Consider the following 24,288-nt stretch of genomic DNA (forward strand, 5'->3'; position numbering starts at 1 on the left):
GAGCTATTCCCTGGCTCTACCACTGCCACCAGAAAGGATTCACATTCATATGCAAAACCCCCCACGCTCAGAGTTGACACTGTTGCTGTACAGCAGCATTTGCTGCAATAAGGCAGTGAGGGCAGTGTGCATTTGGAGCCTGTCCTGCCTGCACCTGCTCTCAAAACTAACTCCTCTCTCAGCATTAGGAGCACCCCACCTCAAAACCGATCACAAAGGCTGTCAGCAAAAACAAGAAGCGTTATTCATATGAATGAGTCTATTTTCATAAGTGCAGATGCGGAAGCTGTTACCACCAAAATGTTTAGGAAACTGGTAAAAGGAAACAGTCTTTCTGTAGCATAGGAACCAGCTCAAGCATTCGGCTCTTGGGCTGCTCCCTTGAGCTGTGTCCTAGCCACGATGCAGCATGCCCAAGAGGATCCMACTGCACCCGGAGAAGAAGATGATGCCTTTGGGGAAGGTAAAGTGATCTTTTATTAAACTAATCCTTCTCCTGCTCGGACCAGAGACAGGTTTCTAGCTTTGGTGATATTTCTCGGATAAACGTGAACTTCTCTACGGGCTCCAAGGTCACAGGGTGATCAGGAAAAAGACTTTCTTTTCTGCCCAAGAGAATGGAGAACAAAAGCTTACCAGATACAATAAAATAACTTTCACATCAGTTCAGCAGCTTGCTTCCTCAGCAAGGAGGTTACTGCAGAAGAAGAAAGTTGGGGGGACACCAAGTATATTTTCTACAGTGGTTGCACTATGCAAAGTAGTGTGTTCGGCATTCAATGCTGCAGGTGCAGCTGTTACTAAAGGAGTTGGGTCTATGCATAGGGGCTGAAGGTGACTTGCTACCTAATTTTTTTGAGCAAAATTAGCCTCCTCCTTTCTGACTGCCACAACCCAGGGCACAGAGTCAGTGCTGTAATTACTTATCCCTAAAAAGGTTTTGACCTGAACCTGATTCTTCACTGTCTTGCATCCTGTGCCACCATTTATGCATGTACCAAATGCTACTAGAGCAAAATGGAAGAGGCGCAGATAAGACTGGCTAGAGGAGAAGGACGAATCTAGCCCTCAGTGGCTAATTCCCTGCCATTGCTCACTGCTCCCCTTTGTGTTCGAGTGGAGGCCGGGGGGAGAACCTGCTCATGCAAATCTTCTCCCAGCCCTTAATAGTTTCCAAGGGAGTTGAAAGCACAAAGAGCTGCCTGGATCAGCTCCAAAGACTGTGAACCTTTAAACTCACTTTCAGCACAGCTTCAGCAAACCTCATTTAAACAAAGCTTAGCTGTGGTTGGTATGGAAAACTTAGCAGTGAATAGTGCCAAATCAAGTTATCTGAGCCTCAGTGAAGACATCGACATAGAAAAGAAAGCAGTTTCAGTGATGTACTGCCTGTATTCAAATACCTTTCTCACATAAATATCTCTACTCTGTGACGTAGTCCTAGCTCAGAAGGGCAATGGATTTGCGGAAAGCAGAGGTCAAAACATTTTCATTCAGACAAAAATCATAATAGTCAAGAGAAGATCTGATGCCGCTGGGCAAATCAACTTATATTAAAAGCACCCTGTTGCATTCCTTATAACTTACCCTCACAGAGGTGGTGACTGCTTCCAGCAGCAAGCCAAACCCATGCTCCAATTCAATATAGACATTTTTAAGTGCTCTGAAGAGCCGGTGGGATTTAGGCTTCATTGCTCTGTTTCTGAAACCTGTAGCCTATGTTCTTAATTAGAAATGCAGTGGGGGAGGAGAGAAATGTGTACAGGTTATTTGACATTTATATTGCATTATCTAAAGGCAAAGATACAGCTCTTCTGAAATCTTTTCCAGCCTCTCAGCTAAGTTGTTTCTGGCAGGGCCAATCTAGCAATAGTTAGAGTAGGCTGGCCTTTCAAAGGCAGGAAAATTTTTAAAGACCTTTCTATGAYGCTGCTTGGAGCAGGAGTTCGGACTAGATGGCCTCTGGAGGTCTCTTCCAACCTGAATTATCCTATGACCCTACGAGGCTGGCGATAGCCTCTTCAGTTCGTCTGTGTGCAAGCGAGAACAGATTTACCCCGGCTGTACTCTCAACCCGAGAGTCTGCTTTGCAGACTTGCCAGGTGAAAGGCCCAAATAAACAGGGCACTGCTCTATCCTCCTCCTTCAGCCTTCTCTCCTTTCTCGTCAGTGGGTTAGCAGGGAAACATTAAATTTTTGGCTGTTATTTCTGCAGCACTGTTGACCCTGGGAGAGCCAGGTCACTCCCCCAGGCTGGGTGGGATCCAAGCAGGGAGTAGCAAGGCCCATTTCGGTCATGGGGCACCCCCACTCAGGTGGGAAGAAATAGGCAAGTAGTAGCCGCGGGAACCCCAGCAGCGCTGACGTTGGGAGGGAGGGAGTGCTGGGCCTGCAGAAATCCTGCGCAGCCACACAGGTAACGCCGCTCCTCCCTCTTGTCCCTTTGGCTGAGCTACCGGGGCCTCACGGATCCAGCCGTGCTGGGTGGTGGATCCGCTTGTGTCACCCAGGAGAAAAAAGTTCATCTATTGGCTTAGAGGTAGGAGGAAGCACAACTCAGCGCCCGAACTCCCAAAAGAAGTTAATCCTGTGTAGGGCTGTGCCAGCATGCTTGCTCTTACTCCTGTTTAGGCTGAGATTGGACGTCAAAAAAGATGTCATTTTATGACCATACAAGAAATCTGTTTAAAATTTTCCCTGTCAGAAACTTGCTAATTTTGGCAATGTTGGGGGGTTGGGTGTTTCTCTCCTGGTAACTCAGAAGGAATATGAACTTCAGACAAGAGAGGCAGAGCCAGCACCTACGGTGACACCCAAAACCTCAAAATGAAGAGACACGTAGACCAGCCAAAACATAGTCATAGGTTTTCAGGCCAGATGGAGCCACTTGTCAGTTGCTGAGCTCTGACTTTCAGCTTCGCACAGACTCTTTTTGAGTTGTCCCAGTGGTTAGCTATTATCACAGTTAAAAATAGCTGCGTCTTACTTCTAATGTAATATTTCTCTAGTTTTTGGAGTTTGCTGCTCTCTTGTGCAGGAGAGCAAGGACCTCACTACTACTATATAGATATTTCTCATAAAACTATCAATAGACTGCATTCAGAACACTCTTACCCCACTTACCCCACTCTTACCACTTACCCCAACATTGTGCCATCTGTAAAATCAGTCAGTCACAATTTAAAGTGTCGTTCAAGGTCATTGAAAAAAAGTGTTAAATCCCATGGGGACAGACCCAATCTGTGCAGGTCCTCACTAGCAACTGGCACCCCTGCTGGTTCCTCAGCTAGATTAGATCTGTGAGACTTGCTTTGCAACCTTTCTGCATGTCCCAAATTGATCTAATCTCATTCAAATTTCTTAGGCAAGACCTCATGCAGTGCCATGTCACATTTCTTACAGAAGCCCAAGCATAGTATCAACACAATTATTTTCTGTGAAACTTTCTATGAAAGTGCCATTGATTATATTCCATGTCCTTTAATTTTGATTATATGACTCCTGCATCCGCTATTTCATGACTAAGCCAGGATCACTGTCAAGCTATCACACTGTTAGTGACAGAATATTAACTCATAGTTCTCTGGAAATCCCATGATGTTGCAAGTTTTTTGAAAATCAACAAAGAGTTCCCTGAATAGTTTTTTTTTTTAAGCTGTAGTGTAAAATCCTTCTTCGAGAAAGATAAAGGGAAAATATTTTCCCATTGATACAGACTATAATCCAGCTCTGACACTTTACCACATGCAAACAAAAATATTTGTAGAATACTTCTGTATTTTCTGCAGTATTATTGATGATTCCAGCATTTTCACCTACTAATAGTCCAAAGCATTGTTTTTCCTGACTGTACATTGAAATCCCAGGCCACATAGCTGGATGACAAAGTATATACAGACTATAATATACATATCTTCACATAAACTCAGGCTGACTCTTGCAATAGCTATTCAAAGCTCGAAGGTGTTCATCCTGAAAGAAGATCTCTTAGTTAATTTGCTTGTTTTCTAGTAACAGCCTTGCCCTTACATTTTGCTATCTACTTTGAAGGATCTGAGGAGACTTTGCAGATGACTATGCTTAGGTTCAGTGAAGTGCAACTACCTCTTCTCTGAAACAAGGTCATTGTTTAATAGAGCACAGCTGCATTATGCAAAAGTTTAGAGAAGGAACTATTTTAGCCACTTGAAAGTACAGCTGGTGATAGGTTTCATTTCTTTCATGGCCTTAATCACTATACTAATTCAAGGAGAGTGACTTAAGTCTTACATACAGTCAATATACCTATTTTGGGGAAAACACTTTTTAATTTTTAGTGACTGTAAGTGCCTGAGATTTTGGCATGATATTTCATTAAAAACACATCACTTCCAGCAGCAGAAAGCTTTCCCTTATCTTGTAGCCAAACAGACACGAGTTTTCCTAAGGTCTGTCTAAACTGAGGGACTTGGGAACACTTCTGCAGCTTCTGGGTCTAGGCACAATCCCTGGCCATAGGCTGACAGCTTGCTGGAATGAGATTTGGGTGTGAGTCAGCTCTCTTGACAGGCTCTGGTGTCCACAGAGAAGAAAGCTGAGTGCTCACATAGGATAGGAGGCATAACACCATGCCTCCAGCACAGTCTAGGACCAGGGCTCTGGCACAGCGGGTCCTCAGAGATCAACTCAGATACATCTATGCACAGAGTCTGCAAGCCCTCAGCTCTACACTGCAAGCACATGGGCCCAGGCATTTAGTTAGCACTGATCAATGTATCTAGACTGAGAATGCACAGAATTAGAAATTAGACTGTGATTTATTACAGCGATTACAGACCTTTTCATACAGCTGCTCCACAGTGACCTCTCCTCACATCTGCATTTCCCACCTCCTGTCTACACCTTCTGGCTGTACCTATGGTAACTGACCTACTTTTCAGTTGTTCCCATAAAGCCAACACAAAATCCAGTCAATGTTTCCAAAGTATGGAGAAAAAAATGCAAAGCTGTCTTTTTCATAATGTTGAGTAAGTAAGTGCCCCAGTGCAGTAGACAAGTGCCCTATTTTAGACAGTGCACAGCTAGGTGTCGGAGTCCCAGAGGTCCTCTCCTTGCCCAATACCGATGTGCTGCTATGGCACACAGACACTCTCCCAGCACTGCTGTCCATCAAGGCTCCCAGCAGAACTGTAATTACATCAAACTTTTAAAGTATGTTTAAAAAATGTGCAAGATGACTTAACATCCTTGTGAGCTTTCCTTTTTAAGAGAGAAAAGAATTTTAGCTCTGGGGTTTGGGATCAGCTTTGAAGCTTAGCTGAAATGAAATGTAGCTACTGCTCATGGTTACATGCTCTGCCTGATGTATTGTAACATACCTGCTGATGTTAGAGAAAAATGAGGAAAAAGCCTTGGATGCAATCTGAAAGTTGAGACATGCTCTTCATTCAGCAGCAGTGCAGGTTAATCAATCTTTTCTTTGCCCAAAATAAAACAAGATGCCCTTCTTTCCTTGGAAATATAGCTCAATGACTTGTCTGAAGTCGCATGGGAGGGTCAACGTCATGGCTTGTCCATGAACCATCAGACTAGGCTTCTTTCCATGCCATAGCCATCCAGCAGTTCACCCACCACAGCCAGCCACACTTTGCTGAGAGATAACTAATGTATATCCACTTGCACAGAGTCTATCAGACTGATGCAACTTCAAGCAAATTATGTCTGTTGAGGATATTCATGTGTACATATCAGCACTGTATTGCAGGGGATGTGTACCTCAAAGAAACATAGAGACATCCTCCCTCTTATATTTTCACCCAAAACAATATTTTACACATCTCCATTTGCTAAAACACTGAATGCCAAATACCTAAGAAGTCTTCAGTAATGATCAACATCTATGCCATGGGTGCTTCTGCTTTCTGACTACTGGGAGGTTATGGATAAATGTTCTGAAAATCTTTACAGCTCCCCACCAGCCCTACCTGTCCTTTCAGCTTATCTCATGTTGCCAGAGAAAGAGAATGCGTATGGCATACTCACTGCAGTGTAAGGAAAGAAAAATCCCAACACTTCATCACCAAGGCAACACTGTTTACTTGAACTAGATAGATAGATCTCAATAAGAGATGTTTAGCCCCTAAGCTCAGATTTAAAGCATAGTTCAACAACAACACGGACAGACCTACTTAGCAAGCAGGGCAAGGATGGTGCTGAGAAGAGGGTGTGACATATGGAGCATGTATGGTTATTCCTGTTTATGCTAAATGCTTCACTCACCTGCTTCTTACAGCTGCTTCTTTTGGGTTTTGGTCAATGGGCAGATACAGAGTTATGCAGAGCTGTGGGAGCCTGTTGTGGCTGAGAGTCAGTGTGAGCCACAGTCCCCACCCTGGATGCCCCCACGCTGAGCCCTCGCAAGCCTCTGCTCCTCAGCGCTTCAGCTGGCCCCTGGCAGCTGGAGCGTTATTTTTAACAGAGCATGAAGCTCCACATTTGCAGCAGAAATGATTGATTCCATGATGCCTGGGATTTAAAAATAATCAAAATCAGAGACACTTTCTACTTTGTTGTCTCCCTATTTTTTAGTTAAAGGCCTTTGATCCTTTTTTTTTTTCTCTGTATCTTGAAGGCAACTTATTTGGTTCACATCTGTTGACAATATTTCTAGATCACTAATAATAACAGCAAAGGGGGAAAAAAAACAGGTTGAATAAGTGGCATTTAACCAGTCCTCAGAGAAAAGAAGAAGGTACTTACAAGCCAGTTAGAAACCACTTACAAGGTGTACTCAGACAATCTGTTAGGCTTTCAAAACAAGTGTCTGGCCAAAATTTGAAACAAAATTGCCATTCTTTCCAAGGGCTTTTTAATGTTTTTAGGTTGTCTCTGTAAAAAGCTCGGTGAAATGCAAGTTCTTTGTTGTCCAGTGCCATTATTAAAGTAACAAAATAAATGTAGCTGGGTTAGAATGAGTTGATGGCATAAACAACTTCACTCCTTTAACAATTCAAGGCACAGTTCATAGTCTGTGAAATAAGCTTCCGCCTGCATATATGCTAAAAACAAAGGTTTTGTGGTTGGTGTATCAAGGGTGTGACAGTCACAAAACAACAGGGTGAGGAAGTGCAGAGTTAAAGGCTACCAGTGAAAACAGAAAATAAATTAAAGAGACAGGACAGAGTAGTCAAGCACTTGACAGTGTCACAGAGGCACTAAAAATTGATAACGGGATGATTTCCTTATGGGAGGATTTCCCCTATGTCTCATCATGCGCTTAGGGGTGGGTGAGGTTGTCAGGCTCCAAACAGTTTTAAGCAACATTTCCAAAGCTCCCAAGTCTTGATCTGGCATTGAAGGAGAGCGATCAAATGATTTGGACAAGGGTCCCACTGTGGCTGTTTTCCAAACAATCGTTTTCGCTGTCGAAATTCACAGCTCTACCTAAAGACCTTCTGGCAGAAGGCTGTGCCTCTGTGCGTGTGGGTGTGCATTTGTGCCCCCGGAGAAGGTCGGGTCGGCAGGCTGCACCAAAACATTTACTCTCTGAAGAGCTACTGATATTCCTGTGCCTTTGGCAGCGGGATAACAGGTGAAGCAAAACCACTACGGAAATCCGGAGCACAACAGGCCTGAGTTGCATAACTTACAAATATGAAAAGGGACTGAGAGTGGCACAGTGGGGTTTAATTGCAAGTAGCCTGGAAATTGGAAAGTTCAGCTCCAGAGCTTAGGAAGTGATACCTACAGTTTAAATAACCAGTAAAAAGAATCGAACCTCCCTGAAAAGACAAAAGGCAAGGGGAAAAAGAAAGGAAACTGCAAGAGACCGAGTAGAATAGAAAGGGAGAATTTTGAAGAAGTCTCACTGGGAACCAACCCCTGCCTGAACAACTGGCAGAGCAATAAACACATCTGGACTGCATCCAAATTTGGGCAGTCTGAATGACCTCATTTCCAACTTTATTAGATATTGTTTCCTATGTCCTCAAGCTGGTTTCCTTAGGTTCCCCATAGAGTCAATAGTGTGTGTGTGTGTGTGTGTGTGTGTGTGCCCTGCAGCAACCATTTACCATCACAGCGATGCTCTGCTTGGCCTCACATGCTTTGCCTCTAAACAGGACTTCGTAGCTGAGGTACTGCGTACACAAAGGCAGGTTGCCACAGCAGTCGGTGCTGGCCACAGCAGCGTTTTTATTTTCGCCCCGCCAGCTGCTGGGAAAACAGTTGGTTTTTGCCCTGCTGCTTGGCAGGGACAGTTCAGCACCCAGGTGGTTCCCGCAGCATTGCTGACCAGACCCACGCGTGGCCGGCACCACGGGAACCACCAAATCTAGGCCTTTGCTGCCCACGTAACTACATCGCACGATCCTGGCTAGAATTAACAAAGACCCACCCCAAAACTCTACAGTACAGGGAGGAAGGTACCGAAAATACCCCAACCCCTAAACGCTCAACCTCCCTGAGCCTGGACCCTCTGCGAAATGACCACCCTGTGAAGCAAAACCGTCAGCTGCACCAAAAGCCTCAGTCTGTCTGAGGTGCATGTAACATCGCAAACAAGTACTTGCAACACCTCCCATTTCGTCATGCGAGGCTCCTCTTTCGGCGAGGCCTGTCTTCCTGCCTCCCCTGTGACCACAGCGAAGGGGAAGCAGCCAGGAGCAACAAGCTTTTGTGCAAGCATTTCCATGATGCCCCCAATTCTAATAAACTGCTTGTGAAAGGGACTCTCCCTTCCTGAAATCTCATGCGCTCCTTTCTTCATACTGCACAATATGGAAGTGAAAAATCCCACCCTTCCACTGAGGAGCGCACCTATAATTCAAGAACTGCTGCAACCGAGTTAAAATACAGGAGCTCCCTGAAGGGATCTGTCAGAGCCTCCCATTACAGAAAAGAGAGTGACAGCCTCTCAAAGGAATTAGACAGGATGCCTAAAAAAATCTGTGAAAACATTAAAGTTATCATATTCACGAAATTTTCAGAGGACTCCTATAGAAGCCTGTTAGAGATGGTCTTATAAAAATGTATGTCATTCCCCTAAAGCTATTCAAAGTTTGTGAATAAAAAGCATGTGGCTAATGAGGTCATTTAGCATACAGAGTCCATGGAATAAATGTAGTTTTGTTCTCATCTTTCTCATTTCATGACAGTTCAGTGCATAGCTCTACTGCAAACATGGACGTGACCTAGCAGGCACTGTGTTTGTCTTAGCACTGTTGTTGTGACTGTGTAGAAATACAGTCTTCCCAACTGAGAGCTCCCTGTAAGTCAGAGTCCTGCATGCTGAATTTTCTCACTTCAGAAGAAACAAAAAAAAAGCAGGATAGGGCAGGACCCAGTTAATGTCACAGAGCTAACAGAGTTAGTGCAGAGCAAATGAGATGTTGTTCTGCCTCGCACATCACCAGCCAACCTCAGAGCTCAGTGCAGCTGGGGATGGTGATGATGTAAAGAGCAGGGAGAGCACAGCCCACTTCCTCAAGCAAATCCCTGATCTCTGTGGTGGCATGTGGAGAATCTGTCTTAGTTATAAACTGGTTGAGTTTGGGAGTTGTGGATATGTCAGGACTGAAGGATCGGGTCATAATGTGCAGCATTCGCACTGAGCCATCAGTTTTCTCTCTCACGAGCATCTTGCACTGAGAAAAGCTTTTTGAGATGGAGATAGATTTGAAACTAGACAGCTTCTCTGAGATCCTGCTAAAAACATATAGAAGGAATACCGCACTAGCAATACTACTGTATGTTTAACAATGGAGGGTCTTTCTTATTAATGGAGAGGGGGAAGTGTTGAAAAGGGTCCATGTAAAAATGTTCTTGAAATTAAATGAAGCCACAGGAGAAGTAGAGCCCTCCAATACTGCTGAGTTCAGGCCTGGAGTTGCGTGGTTGTAGCTTTTTCAATTTCCCATGGAAAGGCAGGCAGTTTGGAAGGTCCTGATCTTCTCTGCCTCTTCTAGCTCTCTGTGGTGCTTTCTGCCCTTTCTGCTCCTGATGCCTGTTGTGAGCCAAGGAAGAGTTAGCTTAATCAGCAACACCAGCCACTGACTAGTGCCAAGCTGCTGTTATTAATCCCTTCAAAAATCACTGTACTGAAAATAGTACCAAGGGTCAGATGTTCAAATGCTGCCCTTGTTTAACTGGTGTCATTTAACCTCAGATACAAAGCCACACCGTGCCCCTAATCAACACGATTTCTTGCTTTATGTTAAATAACCTTTGTGATTTTTTAGTTCAAATCCACTCACAGCCCCAGTGATGTGGCACGAAAAGCTGCTCTTCACCATTCCTAGAGGAAATGACTGTTACAAGTGGTGAAACACTCCCACGTGAAAGGCTGGCTGGATCAACGAGCAACCTGTATCTCTCCCAAAAGATGTGTAGGAGCACTCGCACTGGGCTTTGGTCGCAAGCATCTTGCTGCTGGGGACCCCCCTCTGCTCAAGAATCTCACTCTAAATATGTGACAGATGCACTTTGGGATCATTACATTACACAGGCAGGCTTTTCGTTGTGCTCCCCCGAATGGCATTTCATCCACGCTGCACTTGCTTCATATTTGCTATATTTAAGCCACAGAAATATGTGCTGATGAGGAAAAGAGGGCTATAGCAGTGTCTTGGAGGCAGTAAGGTAATGAAAATAATTTCTCTAGGTTGTGATCCTGTGTGCAGAATGGTAGGCCAACACGGGGAAGGAGTGCTGTCAGGTCAGATGGCTGTGAACCTTGAGGACCCAGCTTGGGTCCCACTAATACTGAGGTCTATCTGGAACTGATTTCCGGGCACCTCTGGTTTTATACTAGTACAATTGAGGGCAGCCTTGGCACATTTTCCCCAATGACTCTTTCTAGGTTTCTGTTATGAAATCATCATGTTAGGAACATGCAGGAATCCAAGCATCCAGCACTGCAGTATTCATGCACGGTACTTGATTTTGAAACTTGAATGGCGTTACTTGGCTCCTTTCCCTCCATACCAACTCTTGCATCCTTCTTCTACTTGGCCATCATTTTCCCCAGAGCATGCCCTCCATCCCTGCAGTTTCTTCCCCTTCTTGCAGTGACTTGTGGGACACCCTGAGTAGAAGGAGCACAGAGGCTGTCTCTACACTGCACTGGAGTGCAGATCAAGGGAGGCTGAAGAGACTGGTGCTCCCTGACCTGCTCTTTAAATCCATACTGATGGACCTAAGATACGTTCAGTGGTTGCTAACATATCCCACTGTCTCACTCCATATAGCATCTATTCTTCATGACCCTTAGTCCTTCCAGTCCTTTGTTGGCTTTATAACAAGGGGTGGACAAGGAGGGAGTTGGCTGACCCATGTCTGTGCCTGCAGTTCATACTGCAAATGGAGAGTGTGCTTGGGCCTGCGTTAAGAAAGCACAGGCTTTCTCCTCCTCCATACTTCAGAGCTTGCCCCAGATTTGCTGCTCAAGTGCAGGTGAGGCTGCGAAGGGATGGACATAGGCCTTGGTCCAGGTTTGAAGTACAGCCCTGGGGGAGCCAGCAAGTCTAGGCAGCAGCTGCTCCAGGCTAGCACCATGGCTGGAGATCATGTCACTCTCTGAGAAACTCCTCTAGCGAGTGCATGGGGGGAGCTCCTGGGACGGTCGTGGGGAACAGGAGGCTTGTTGGAGGGAGTTGAGTCTGGGCACCTGCGAGCCAAGGAATCAGAAGCAGCCAAGAGATTATTTAAAGATTCAAAAGAAACACCACAGTGGAAACTGGCATCAGACTGTCTTTTTGTCTACAAAGCTGAATCCTTTCCTGGAGGCAGCCTAACAGAGCCCTCTTGATCTTACATACACATTGGTTGTACTGGGCAATGTACTTTACCTGTGTGGCAGCTGTAGGCAGGTATCTCACCCCCTGGAGACCTGTGTGAAGGGCTGAGTCCCACTTGCCATATTCCTTCAGGTAATGCAGGGAGAGGGTTTCAAGGCTGTCCAGCAGTAGTTCAAACCAGCTCATCCCTAACAACATGGAAGAGGCTGTCTGACAGCCACACTCCCCCAAAACAGACTGACAGTACCATACCTGGCACTTGGGATCTCTGATCATTACAGTTCTTTGATCATCTCATCACATAGCTGACTTTTAGCTGTCCAGGAGAGTAAATAAGTTACCAGCAGTTCTTCATGCACCTTAATTAGAAAACAAGGAATGCTTTTCAAAAACAACAGGAGGAAAAATAAGGCCAGAGTTACAGTAATAGACATGCCATCCACACACTTGGCATGTACTTAAGAGCAGCCCAGCCGGCCCTGGTTGCCAGGCAGTCTGAGAAACTGGAATGCACTGCTCAGCCGGACCCTCCCGTGAACTCCTTGCATTGCCACGGAAAAACCTGCCCAGCAGAGGGGCTGGAGTACATAATGTCGGATTTTGATGGGGGAGAGTTCTGGGGAAAAAAATGCAATTGGTTGCTCCTCCCTCCTGCTCCCCCAAGTGATACACGAGGGCAGGTAGAGTGTACGCTTGCACATATGTCTTCTGAAGTTAACATGTTATCTTCAAATGCTTGTGGGTACACACCACGCTCTTCAGATGGTCAGTGGAAGAAGTTCCTGCTCTGACAGCAGGTGATCTCAGACTGCCACAAATGCAAATGAAGGAAGAGAAAAGAAGGGTAACCCATGGAAATGGTTATCCTTTGCTGTGCACTAGAAACTAAAGGAAAGTCTCCCTTCTCTCCCTAATCCTCTCCCTCCACACCCACAGCTTGCTTTTCTGAATTTAATCCTGAATCACTGCAGAACATTGGCTCAGGTCACTTTTCTTCATCTACCGCTCCAAGATCTACAAACRGAAAGATTTGCAAAAGCAACATAAAGAAGAAAGTAAAATGAGGAACTTGAGGGTGGAGTAGCAATACAGTGATGGGAAGTAAAAGGGGGGAAATGGTTGCACAGTGGTCAGAGGACGTATGCAGTGAAAAACAAGTGGGTATGAAAAGCTTTTAGGAGAACAGCAAGAAGTGTTACAGGATGACCATGAATGCAAGCTGGATGAGCTGGGCAGGTACACATCAGAGAGAAGGTATAAATATGGGAATGAAGTCAGTCCAAAGAGCAGCCTGGGCAGGGTAAACTATAGAGAGTAGGAGAGTTGTGGCAATGTTGCAATAGGTTTAGCTGGAAAGAGTAATGGCAAATTTGTCTATGGTCAACCAAATCTTCCAGTTAAAGACTCAGGCCTTGCCCAAATTGATCATGACAGGGGTCAGGCTTTTGCCTTTTAACCTTCTCTCCACACTCTCCAGTCAAAGCCTTTCCAAGTGATGGCTCGAGCACCCATAGTGGTTCCCAATCTCAAACCTGTTTGTTCATCTCTTCTTTAGACTGGGGTCCTGAGGTGACAGCACTCAGGATTGCTACCTGTGTTCCTATAGGAGGCTTGGCTGGGTATGATACCTGCTGGAGGCGTCCCTGGGGACGTCTGTCAGGAGTGTGAAAATGCTGTGTGCTTCCAGACATCCCCTTCAAAACAAAGGAGTTCTGATAGACCCACAGAAATATAACAAAGAGGAGTTACAAGAGCAAAAGCCAATATTCAAATTGTCTTCCTGAAAGGCTAAGGCGGGCCTAATTTACCTCAGACATCTGAAGCTCTAAGACATTGTCTGCGCACCCATCCCCGCTTCCTCTGATCTCTGGCTGATCAGAAAGTGCTAAAGATAAACCTTCACATGAATTGCCATCTGTATGGTCTGCTAAGCATTGCGACTGAGCTGTCTACCACCACTAACCCCTGCTTTCAGATGTCTGAAATCATCCAGGACCAGGTTAAGTCCTTATGCTCGCATAATGGACCTAAGACCCCACATTAAACAAGGGAAATCACAAAGATAGCCCACATTTTCACAGGGTCCTCCCAGAGTTTTCCTCCAGAATATCTTATGAGGGGAAGCGGGCTTGCCCTAAGACCTCTGTCCAGATGATAGTGTCCCATTTCCCCTTTCTAGGTTTTTCTAGATGATACAGCTACAATGGACCTGAAGGCCTGGAGTTCTCCTGCTCTGCTGGTTTGGGGATTGGGTGGGCTGGAGCCAGGGGGGTTATGGGAAAACTAAAGTACTTTTCATTATATTCGCCACCTAGGCTGGTAGCTGATGTATATCAGCCAGAAAATCCTGCTCAGGCCTTGCAAGAAACCTTCCAGGTTTCTGGGAGGAGCACAGCAATTAGGCATTCTCAAATTCTAATCTCTGATAATCCTGATTTACTCTTTGGCCTCGGAGCAAAGGCCAACAGAGAGCAAATTGCTCCTGTAAAGCCTAGCAGGTAATTGAAGAACTGTGGCTTAGTTCTCTCAAATATTATGTGGAGTTACCATTGCTGAGAATTAATGTTTGCAAAGGTACACTGAAGCTGCCAGGGAAATGTAAGCGTAACATAATTGGTAACTGCTGTTTTGGAGAGGTTACTCCATTTTCTGGAGATTAAACTAGACTTGGTTTTGCTGTTGTCCCTTCAAAATTTCACTTAGGACATTCATGCTGACCTATTTCTAACATAACAGCAGATTACACTGCAATACAGTGAATAATTTATAGGAGTAGTAGCATGATCACAGCAACAATACAACAGCAGCTTCAGTTCCTGCCTGACTATGGAGGTAGGCAGCATTCTCTGGCATTTTCTACTGAATTAGCAAAATAAAATACACCACATGCAATGACCAACCATCCTTTCAAAAGCATGCACGTCAGTCTGAATGCACGTTCAGAAGGACTAAATGGGGCAAAGATTTTATCTAGAGCATCCTTAAACCTGCTCAGTCTCCTAGCAGTTTTGGCAAGCTGCAGCACTGGGAGCAGGGAAGTGGGAGGGTGTAGGGGGGTGACAGAGAGGAGGGAATTAGATTTCTGTGTTTGCTGCTGCAAAACTGTACTGAGATACCAAGAGAAACAGCTCACATATCCCCCCAGCACATGTATTTGCAAAGGAGAGAGGATATTTCCTTGGAAGAGGAGGCTGCAAACAGATGAGGCATTTGCGTCTGCAAGCTTAAGTTCAAAAAAATCTTCTGAAAGGTAAGACCAAAAGAGCCAGAGGAAATCTGCAACATGGGGCACACAAAGTAATTGCCAAGAACTTCTGTAGGAGACTCAAGGCTGAAGTAAGATGCTGCGATTAGTATTTAGCATTGCAAACCTTAAACAAATGAACCATCCTTCCACATTGAGAGCTTCCACCCCCTAAAAGGCTGAAACGGCCTCAAAAGCATATTAAGCATGCATGATGAGACATTTATAGCTTTCAGCATCACCACAAATATTCCCTCTTCTCTTCCCCTGACATTCCATGGCCCAAAGCTCCCAGCTGCATTTTCCAGAAAGCAACTTCTCTGCCTTGGACTCAGAGTTCAAGTCCTCCGTGAAACAAATGAAACAGGCAGGAGCATAGTCGATTCAGTCAGAGACGTATAAAGATCACCTGATAAATTTTGCCTTGAAGCAACACCAGTACCACAGTCTCTGCAGGGGCCCCTGCACTTCTTCCAATGGTGTGGAACCAGGTGGGGCCTTTGACAATTTCACCTACATGGTTGCTGTAGAGCATGTCTCAACTTAGTCAGCTTGGAAGTCATCCAGAGGCCCCAGAGGTCAGCAGACCAGCGCGGAAAGCATCCATTTATGCTTTTAGTGAATCTGGAATCATTTTCGCTCATTTCTACTTCTTCTTGAGGATACAGGGTGCTGTTTATTTTCAGCATACAACATAAATAATACATGTTCATGAATACTGCTGAAAATTACTTAAGATTATAGGTCAATTGGAATTGGCAGCTTGGATTTTTTATTCAGTGCTCTGTAAAGCCCTAAATCTTATTTTCTGTTGTCACTTCATAAACTTACCCATACAGTATCATCCTGTGTGTGACAGGTCTGTAGGCTCTACAAAAAACATCTGCATTTGAAGGGGTAGGTCTATCTATACTGACCAAAATGGGGAAAGATGTAGGTATATAGGGAGAGTGTCACTATTGCCTCCTCAAGCCACCTACCAAATTGTGTCTGCTGCTGCCCCCCAGAAAAATCCTCGCAGCTGTTTAAGAGGCATAAGGGAAAGCTCATTGAAGGAGTCCGCAGCAGCTAAAAATGTTGGAAAAGGGACAGCAGATCGCATAGAAAATACGACATGGGTGTTTTATCCTTCTGCTGGGTGATGCCTGAAGTAAAATTCTGTACGAAAGAAAGCTGCAGCAGAGAAAGGAAAAAGTCCTAAGGCCAACAATAAATATATTCAGAATTTTAACATTTATAGAGAGATGTAGTTGTAATAACTAGGTCTATATAGTTTAGAAGGAAGACTGAATTTGATGCAAATAGCCTGCAGTGTTCGGAAAAATACAGTGCTCATGTCTGTTTATCTTTCTCAGGGTACTGGAAGGAGGGAGCAAGGAAAAAATGTAAGGTTCGTTCATTGCAATGTTCTCTCATTCCTATTCACCTTTAACTGCTGTTTTTAGCCTTCAGTATATCCTATATATTCTATAGGATAGATAGGACAGATATATTCTATAGAATAGACATATTCTATTTAATAAATAGGATGGATAGGATTCTATATCCTATCTATTCTATATTCTTCAGTATATCGTGTATATCCTATCTGTTTAGGGCCTGGTTTTGCATACACTGCTAAGGGCAATTTTGGTAAAGCGAGCATTGACCATGAGAGGCCAACCGCGATGACAAACGCCGTGACCCCTTTCCTGCACCTGTCCTATGAGGAAGGAACCGAGTCTCRCTTTTTCGGTCAAACAAGCGGTGCTATTGGGTGACACATCCAGAATATTGGGGGGAGGAGGGGGAAGGAAATAACTGCGCCGCTCGCGCTGCCCCCCCCCAAAAAAGGTGCACATTCAAAGGCAGGCTGGGGCTGGCGCGCACCGCCCGCGCAGCGCAGCGCAGGGGCGGGCCGCGGCCGCGCAGCGCCTCTTCCTCCTCCTCCTCCTCGTCCCCCCCGCGACTCCGCAAGGAAAAGCCAGCAGCGGCTGCTCCGGCTGGCAGAGGAGCGAGGCAGCGCGGCTGGAGGCAGGCTGCTCCCCCGGCTCCGCCTTTTAGCTTTGTTATAATTATTGGCTTTTATTTTAATTGCTAGCATTATTCTTCCTTTCGCTGCTGCGGCCGCCCGGCCGGGGATGGGGCGCCGCGGTGGCCGGGGAGCCCTGGGCGGCCACGGCGGGCGAGCGGCGTCCCGGGACGGACTCTGAGCCCCTGGCGAGGCGAGCCCCGCCGCCGGCCACAGGTACCGACCGGGGGCAAGGGGAGGGCGGGCGGAGGAAAAAGACATTGGGGTGGAGAAGCAGAGGGGCTGCCTGAAACCGAGCCCGGGAGCGGGCGCGCTGCTCCCTAGGGGTTTCTGGTGCCTGAGCGCTGCTGTCACCGAAGTGGTTCTTCCCGCAGCCCCGTCGCTTTAAAGGTTGTATAGCACCGGCGTGAGATTTCGGGGAGGGAAAAGAGCCTTTTGTGGAGTTTCTTGTGTGTAGTGCTAAGCTGGACATGTAAAGAAAATCCTCTTTTTTATGGGTGTTCTTTAAGGGTCGGACAAGATGTGTGGGAGAACCGTTTTAGTTTTTGCTCATGGTGCATGGAAGTGCTTAGTCTTGTCCCCTCCCCCCCCCCCAAAAAAAAAACCACTCAGCATTTCCTTAGGTTTTGTCTTTCTATTTTCAGTGAGCTTTCATGGCATTACCGGTTTGAGGAAAGATTAGACCCTCTTAAGTTCTTCTCCCTGTAGTCTTTGGATCATGCCCAAGAACTGATGCAAACGTATTACCCACTGGCATTGCACTTCAGTTTACCTCTGAACATCCTGGTTGCAAAAGGTCATCCTAATCCTGTGACTGATCTTCCTACTGCTGCGTAACCAATCATTTTGCTGTCTCTCATTCAAAGTTGTAAAAAACTTTCTGGAAACTCTGTGTGCGCGTGTGTAGCCATTCTGTCTTTGCATCCTTTCATCCATCCATCCATCTCTCTTTCAAAGCTGAATTTATTTTCAGCATAACTCCTACATGCATTAATCTGGCCCTGCACTCTGCCATGCTGCTCTTAATTACCATGTTTTAGCTGCTGTCAAGCAGCTGGAGCCCCGAGCCGGGAGCACTCCCAAACAAGAATATTATCTTCCGTATTCTCCAATGGCTAATTAAGCTTCACAAGCATCGCCCTCCATCTGAATAAACAAAAAGGGGGAGCGGACCCAAAGAGGGGGCTCAAGGAAGGAGTCTTTTCTGCAAGACTTGCGGCCCAGCCTTAGCTAAGATATCCCTTACATCAGTTTTTCACACCATCAGAAGAGATAAAATGTGATCTGGTTTACTCTATCCAGATTCAAGCAAGGTATCCACTGGGAGCGGTGAGAAGCCCTGAGTTGCAATGGTAAAGGGCAAACCTGACGGGTTGTTCCAGGCCAGTCTCTCACTTAATAAGTATGGGTTGTTATGTATTGGACAGTGTGAGTCTAAAGGCAGCAAATGTATCATTTTCTTCCATAAATTCAGCATTTTCTCAGCAAGTAACAAAGTCACTAAGACAGTCAATTAAGATAGTGTCTATGCAGCTTGTTAGTGCAGATAGGTACTTGGGCTGTGTGGACTTTTAAATCCCAGCATCCATAACTTGATGCTGGTTTGATTTTTTTTTATTATTATTTTTATTATTTTTATTATTTTTTACATCCAAGAAGCCCTTTCTTGGCTGGCTTTGGGGCATTTTTGTCTGTTTGGTTGGTTTTTGGAAGCAACAGGATGAATTTATTTACAGGTTCCTCCAGAGGAACAGAGCAATTAGCTTTTCCATGCCTCTCTCTACTCCCCTCTGGAATGACAGTACAGTGACATCTTAGAGATTTTCTGAAGCTGAATTAGTATTTCTTAAACATTTGGGAATGTGTAAGGGGAGAGACCTGTGTGCTTTGTAAAGGGGAGATGCCCAGCATCCCTAAGTAAAAAGGCTGCTTCACTTTTTTTGTGGTCTCAGGGCCTGTGACCATTTTATTCAACTGTATGGCAGATCAAACACTCAGAGTAACAGCTGTACAAAGCACAGCCTCAAAACTCACGGCAGTGTGCTCACGAACCACTCACTGTTACCTTTTGCTCTTGAGCAGGAAGAAAGGTAACTTTCAGGAAAAGCCCGCTGCCAAGAAAGGTTTGGATCCAGAGGAAGGCCAGCTTGCTTCCCAGCCAGGAGGAAGGGCGAGTTAAAAGCAAAGGCTGCATTTGCTTTTTCCAAAAAAGGGATGGCTGGCCTGACTTTTTCCTTGTGCTGTACATGTGGTAGGGACAAGCAACACGGGCTGCTCCTGGACAAGCCATTTACTGGGTTCGGCTAAGCTGCAAGCAGTGGGAGATGGGCAGCTTGTATCCATAGCTGTTCAGGCAGCAGAGATCGTCAGCTGAGAGCAGCCAGTGAAGGGAGGAAGGGAAGTGGGGCCCTGTGCTGCGCTCCTGGAAACAGCTTCTCAGAGCACCAGGACACATGCTAGTATCAGACTGGTCCTGTCACATCACTTTCAAGCTATATGGTCCCCAGATGACTCTATTAAGAAAATGCTAAGAAAACTGCTCATTTTCCCACTTAGCAGGAGCTCAGAGGTTGCTGCTCTGTTCACCCGACTTCCAGTTCCCACTGCTGGAACAGCAGTTCCAGGGGGGTTGTTAAAATTTTTCCCAGTACAAGATTTTCAAAACTATAATGAACAAGAGGGGATGCACACTACCATTTTCCCTGCCAGCTTTGCACCGGTTGCGTCACTGACCCCAAATGTGCTTGCTCTATTAGAAGAGAGAGAGAAAGAATTGGGTCCGTGGTGAATTTAAAAACAAATTTAAAGACTTTTGACAGAAGAAACAATTTTGCCCTGGGGACTGCATGAACCATGGTGGATCTGCTTTGGATTTGCAACAAACTGTCAGTAGGATTTATTCTCCTTCATGTCCCTGAGTTGGCAACTCAGGATTTCCCTCACTGTCCTTCAAAGAGTTAGTTTTGCCAGAGCGAGGAGGGATGGCAGTGTGTGCGAAGTGCTGGGCGGCCGGAGGATGGGCTTTGCCACTGCCCTCTGAGCACATTTGCAGGTACAAGGGTCCCTCCTCTCAGGGACAGCTTGAGGTGAGCAGTGGTGGGAGCCAACCCTGGATTCAATAAACCAGATCACATTACAGCTCTTGCCGTTGTGCGAGGAACTAACGTAAGGAATACCTTAGCTAAGGCTGGGCAGCTAGTGCAAAAGGGAGCAGAGGGCGTGCTCCTTTGCTCCATGTAATACCTTGTGCGGAAGGCCCAGCTCTTATTTTAAGTCATCAGCAGTTTTATTCTTCACTTCCCTGACTTTTGGCTCTGCAGCTGCAACTTTTAGGCATCCCTGCTGCTGGGTCTGGTGCTCCTGGGGACAAGGAGGAGGCTGCCCTCCTCTCTGGTGCCAGGTTACTTAGGAAGTGGCAGTGAGGCCACCAAGCGCCATCTGCATCCCAGCAGTGATCAGAAAGCAGACACCCGCTCCCTCGCTGCCACGCAGGGGAAAGCAGGTAGCCTTGGTGCTCTAGGATTGCCTTTTGGCAGCCACAAGTGCAGACCTTGCCTTGGTCTTTTTTATATAAGCTCGGCACTCCATGACCTCCTTGAGAAGTGAGTCTTTTAAACGTGAAGCAAGACCTAACTTTTTTTTCTGTTGTGTTTTTGTGTTACAAGGGTATCCTCTAATTCTTCCCTCTCAACTAACACAAAAGAGATGACAGATTAGCACAAAAGTATGCGAGCATCTTTCTTCTTTTCAAGGCGAGGAACAAATTGAACTTGACAGTTCCCTGGAACCAGTGCAATACATGAGGTAGTCGCAATAATACATTTTATCTTCCAGCCCTTTTAAAGCATCAGAAACACTACAGTCCCTGCTGCCTATAGCAAGCTGACCTTGACTGCCAGAGCCAGGCACCTAATTACTGCTATACCACTGCTCCCAGGGTGCACTCTCTCCCAGCACTCAAACCACCAGCTTAACTAGAGCAGCTCGAGCTTTCCAGGTCAGGCCAGCATGCTGGTAACCCGTAAGTGACACTGTATCTATCTATTTTGAATACTCACTTGTGCAAGGCTTTTTTCTTTTTTAATTCAAAAAACCATTTAGCTGCAGCACCCAGAGATCAGTCAAACAGTTTTGTCCTAAAACCATCACTGACTGGAAAACTTCAAGCGATCCGTCTGCCTCAAAGAGCTCCTGGAGCTGCAGCAGAGAAAAATCTATTCATCGCTGATGGTTTTAGCCTGTGCCTTAACATCTAGAAAAGATCAGGCTAGACTGGCCCTATTTATTACTACTTAAAGCTTTCTATTCACAGGCTGACCAAAGGGAGGAAGTCATTTACAGTGAAATCTGTTGGAGACAAATAGGCAAATAAGCACCTGCAAATAGCCACAGGAGGTTCTTATTTCAACAGATGGGCAAGTGTAATCCCTGCCTTTTCCTCCCTCTTTCTCTGAAATACCATTTCACTGTCTGAGCAGCCAAAACAGCTTAATTTGTCTCTGAATGAGGTGTCTTTCCACTTCATTGAATTTATTTTACATCTGCTAGAAGACTGAAGCACAACAGAGAAAAAATATGGTTTATAGTGGACACATCCCATGAAGAAGCCTCAGAGCTCTTGGGGAGAGAGGCTTAAACCTGGGGCTGAAACGGTCATGCTGGTCCTTGGTGCTTTCTCAGGTCAACAGCTGAGAAGGTAGATGTGGCTCTGTATTCAGTGTCTGATGGGCGTTTTGTGGTTGTATGACATGAGGGAAAAGACTTTTTTCGTAATTAAGTAACTTGACATCCTCTGTTTGTGATAAAGTTAAAAATGTTTGGTTTTAAAACTTTAATGGTGGTACAAAAGTAGGGCCACATGTCACACCTTTGTGCAATAACATCCAAGCAAGTAGCCTTTGCCAAGGGAACCTCCCTGGGCATGGAGACACCTTTTTCCAGCCTCATCGCTGCAAGCGTGACTGAATTATGGCAGCAACAGCTATCCCCATGCACTTTCCCAAACATACGGGCATGTCTGTCGAATGATGATGCTGTTGAACAAAAGCCACTGCTCAATTAAGTGTATGATGTGTCAAGTCCTGCATGAATGAATGAATGAATGAATGACCTTTCCTCGTCTTAGTACAACCACAAAATGCCATTTTGTTAGTTCACAGAAAGACCTGGGTTTTTGCACAGAATCGATTGTGGGATAGGAAGCAACTGGCTGAGAGGTGCTCTTTGTACCATGAAACATTTTCCTGACTTCAGTTTAGTGCTTGCTGACCACATCTATTTAGATACTCACAAACTCTTATTAACAAGAACAGACACCAGCTAAAGTAAATAGAAATCAATTTGTTTAGGTTATTAGATGTTCAGATTAATAAAACCAAGAGCTGGAAATGCTAAGTTGTCTGTGCTACACAAAACCAAACAGAGGCCATATTAAACATGCTAAGACTTCAGCTGATGCTGAGGCTGGCGAATAATCAGGTTAAAACTCTGCTCACATATACCGATGTTCTGCTTTCTGGGAAATCACAGGGAGATGCGTCTTTATCTCGCCAGATGTCAGTGGGCCCAGAAGGCCTGTGTTTCAGATGTGGCCATGTTTCCCTACATGCAGGTGCTGGACTGGAAGTGCTCTCAATATATTTGACTCCCATGGCACTCACCAAAAGCAGAAGCTCCCTGCAGGTTAGGCAGCTTTTCATCTGCAGTTATCCCATAAGGGTTGTCTTTTGCCCCATTCTTTCCTGACTCTCTCCGTAAAAAGAAAATAATTCTTCTTCCCAGTACGTAACAAGGCACCGGTGAATCTAGCATAACAGCTTCTATGCGAGCATAAACTGAGCACTATATAGGTGTTTACTCAAGGCACTGTATTTTTGTGTGGGAAGTAGGAAATTACAGCAGCCGCAGGACTCCCGACTTTGAATGTTCACACGTGCACTTTCACGCCGTCGCTTCTCCCAGTGGCGCTGCGCATGCACGCGCCGAAGGAGAGGGGCCTTCAGGGCCTCGGTGCTGTCGGGAAGCCCAGAGCTTTGGCGAAGGCTGTCCGCCAAGACGCCGGTCTATCACCTCTGTAGCGCTGAGCGCTTTGCAATGCAAAAGCCATTGGGATTAAAAGACTGGCTTCTCTCAAGTACAGCTAGTGTCAGTCGTGTGCTCTACGGGCACGTCATGCTACCACCAGGTAAGAAAGACACAATTACTTCTGTTGGCAGAAGGACAAAATAGTTTTCCCTTAGAGAAAACCAGACAGGGCAGCAAACTGTTATATGCTCATTTTCATAAACCCAGAACAACAGTCTATTACTACTATGCAAACTGGAAGATGCAGAAACCACAGCAAAGAAGGAAATGAGGAAAGGGTAGGATGGCAACGGAGGACAAACTACAGCATCATTCCTGTAAAATTTTCAGCAGCCTGTGATGGCCCTAGTGTGTTCTTTTTTAAATGGCAGAATGAGAAAAAGGAGAGGTGTTCAGAGATGTATGCAGATTTAATTTATGCAATGAAAAGTTATGCAAGATAATTATCTTGAAGTTCAGTAATAATAAGTGCTGTCAGATCTGATTAAGCCATACCTGGTTTATCCTTAATTTCTCTGTATCTAAAAGACTTAAATGGTAACTAATCTTATAGCACAGATGGAGTGTACGACATTTTAAACTCAAGGTTTTTTTTTTAATGTTCATTAGAGATTAAATGTACCAATTTAGACTGACTAGGTCTACTTAAAATATATTTAAGGATTTCTTCAGGTTTGCATTGGCTGTGTCCAGACCAGTAAACTAAGTGTGTTCAGGACTGTTCTCTGGCACTAAGAACAGCAGGCACCGTGCAGCCTGTATCCACAGTATTATTAAACTCCCTCGTCCTACAAAACAGAGTAGCACATGAAGACTGTGCTTTGGGAATGGTTCTTGGCCCATGCTACTTCCCAAACCATGCCCACTCGTAGTTTGGGAAGGCGCTAATTGACCCAAGCCAAAACTGTGCCAGTGGTTGCTCAAACAGTGTTGTCTCCTCTGCCCCAAGGAGCAGAAAGCCCTTGCAAATTTGACAGGAAAAATAGCTTTTCTATGGATGTTTCAAACTCTTCTGGGAAACTTGATAACTACTGAAACTACTGATAACTACTGCTGTCATGGATGGCTACATGCTTTTTAGGAAAGACAGGCCAGGAAAGCGAGGTGGTGGAGTTGCTCTTTATGTGAGAGAGCAACTGGAATGTATTGAGCTGTGCCTAGGGGTGGATGAAGAG

General features: G+C 45.4%; 1 protein-coding gene across 2 annotated transcripts in view; it reads left to right on the forward strand.

Moving 5' to 3' along the window:
- Positions 1–256: 256 nt before the first annotated feature.
- The window catches only part of RIPOR2 (RHO family interacting cell polarization regulator 2), a 76,185-nt gene continuing 52,153 nt past the window's right edge, over positions 257–24,288 (forward strand). Inside the window, exon 1 of one of the 2 annotated variants that reach the window (XM_026079744.1) lies at positions 257–463. In XM_026079744.1, coding sequence (XP_025935529.1) covers positions 403–463 — 61 coding nt within the window. In that variant the 5' untranslated portion in view covers positions 257–402. The remainder of the gene's footprint in view (positions 464–24,288) is intronic. The other variant, XM_026079745.1, reaches the window with a different exon arrangement.

The sequence above is a fragment of the Apteryx rowi genome, unplaced genomic scaffold (genome assembly GCF_003343035.1).
Source record: "Apteryx rowi isolate R43461 unplaced genomic scaffold, aptRow1 scaffold_50, whole genome shotgun sequence".
Taxonomy (NCBI): Eukaryota; Metazoa; Chordata; class Aves; order Apterygiformes; family Apterygidae; genus Apteryx; species Apteryx rowi.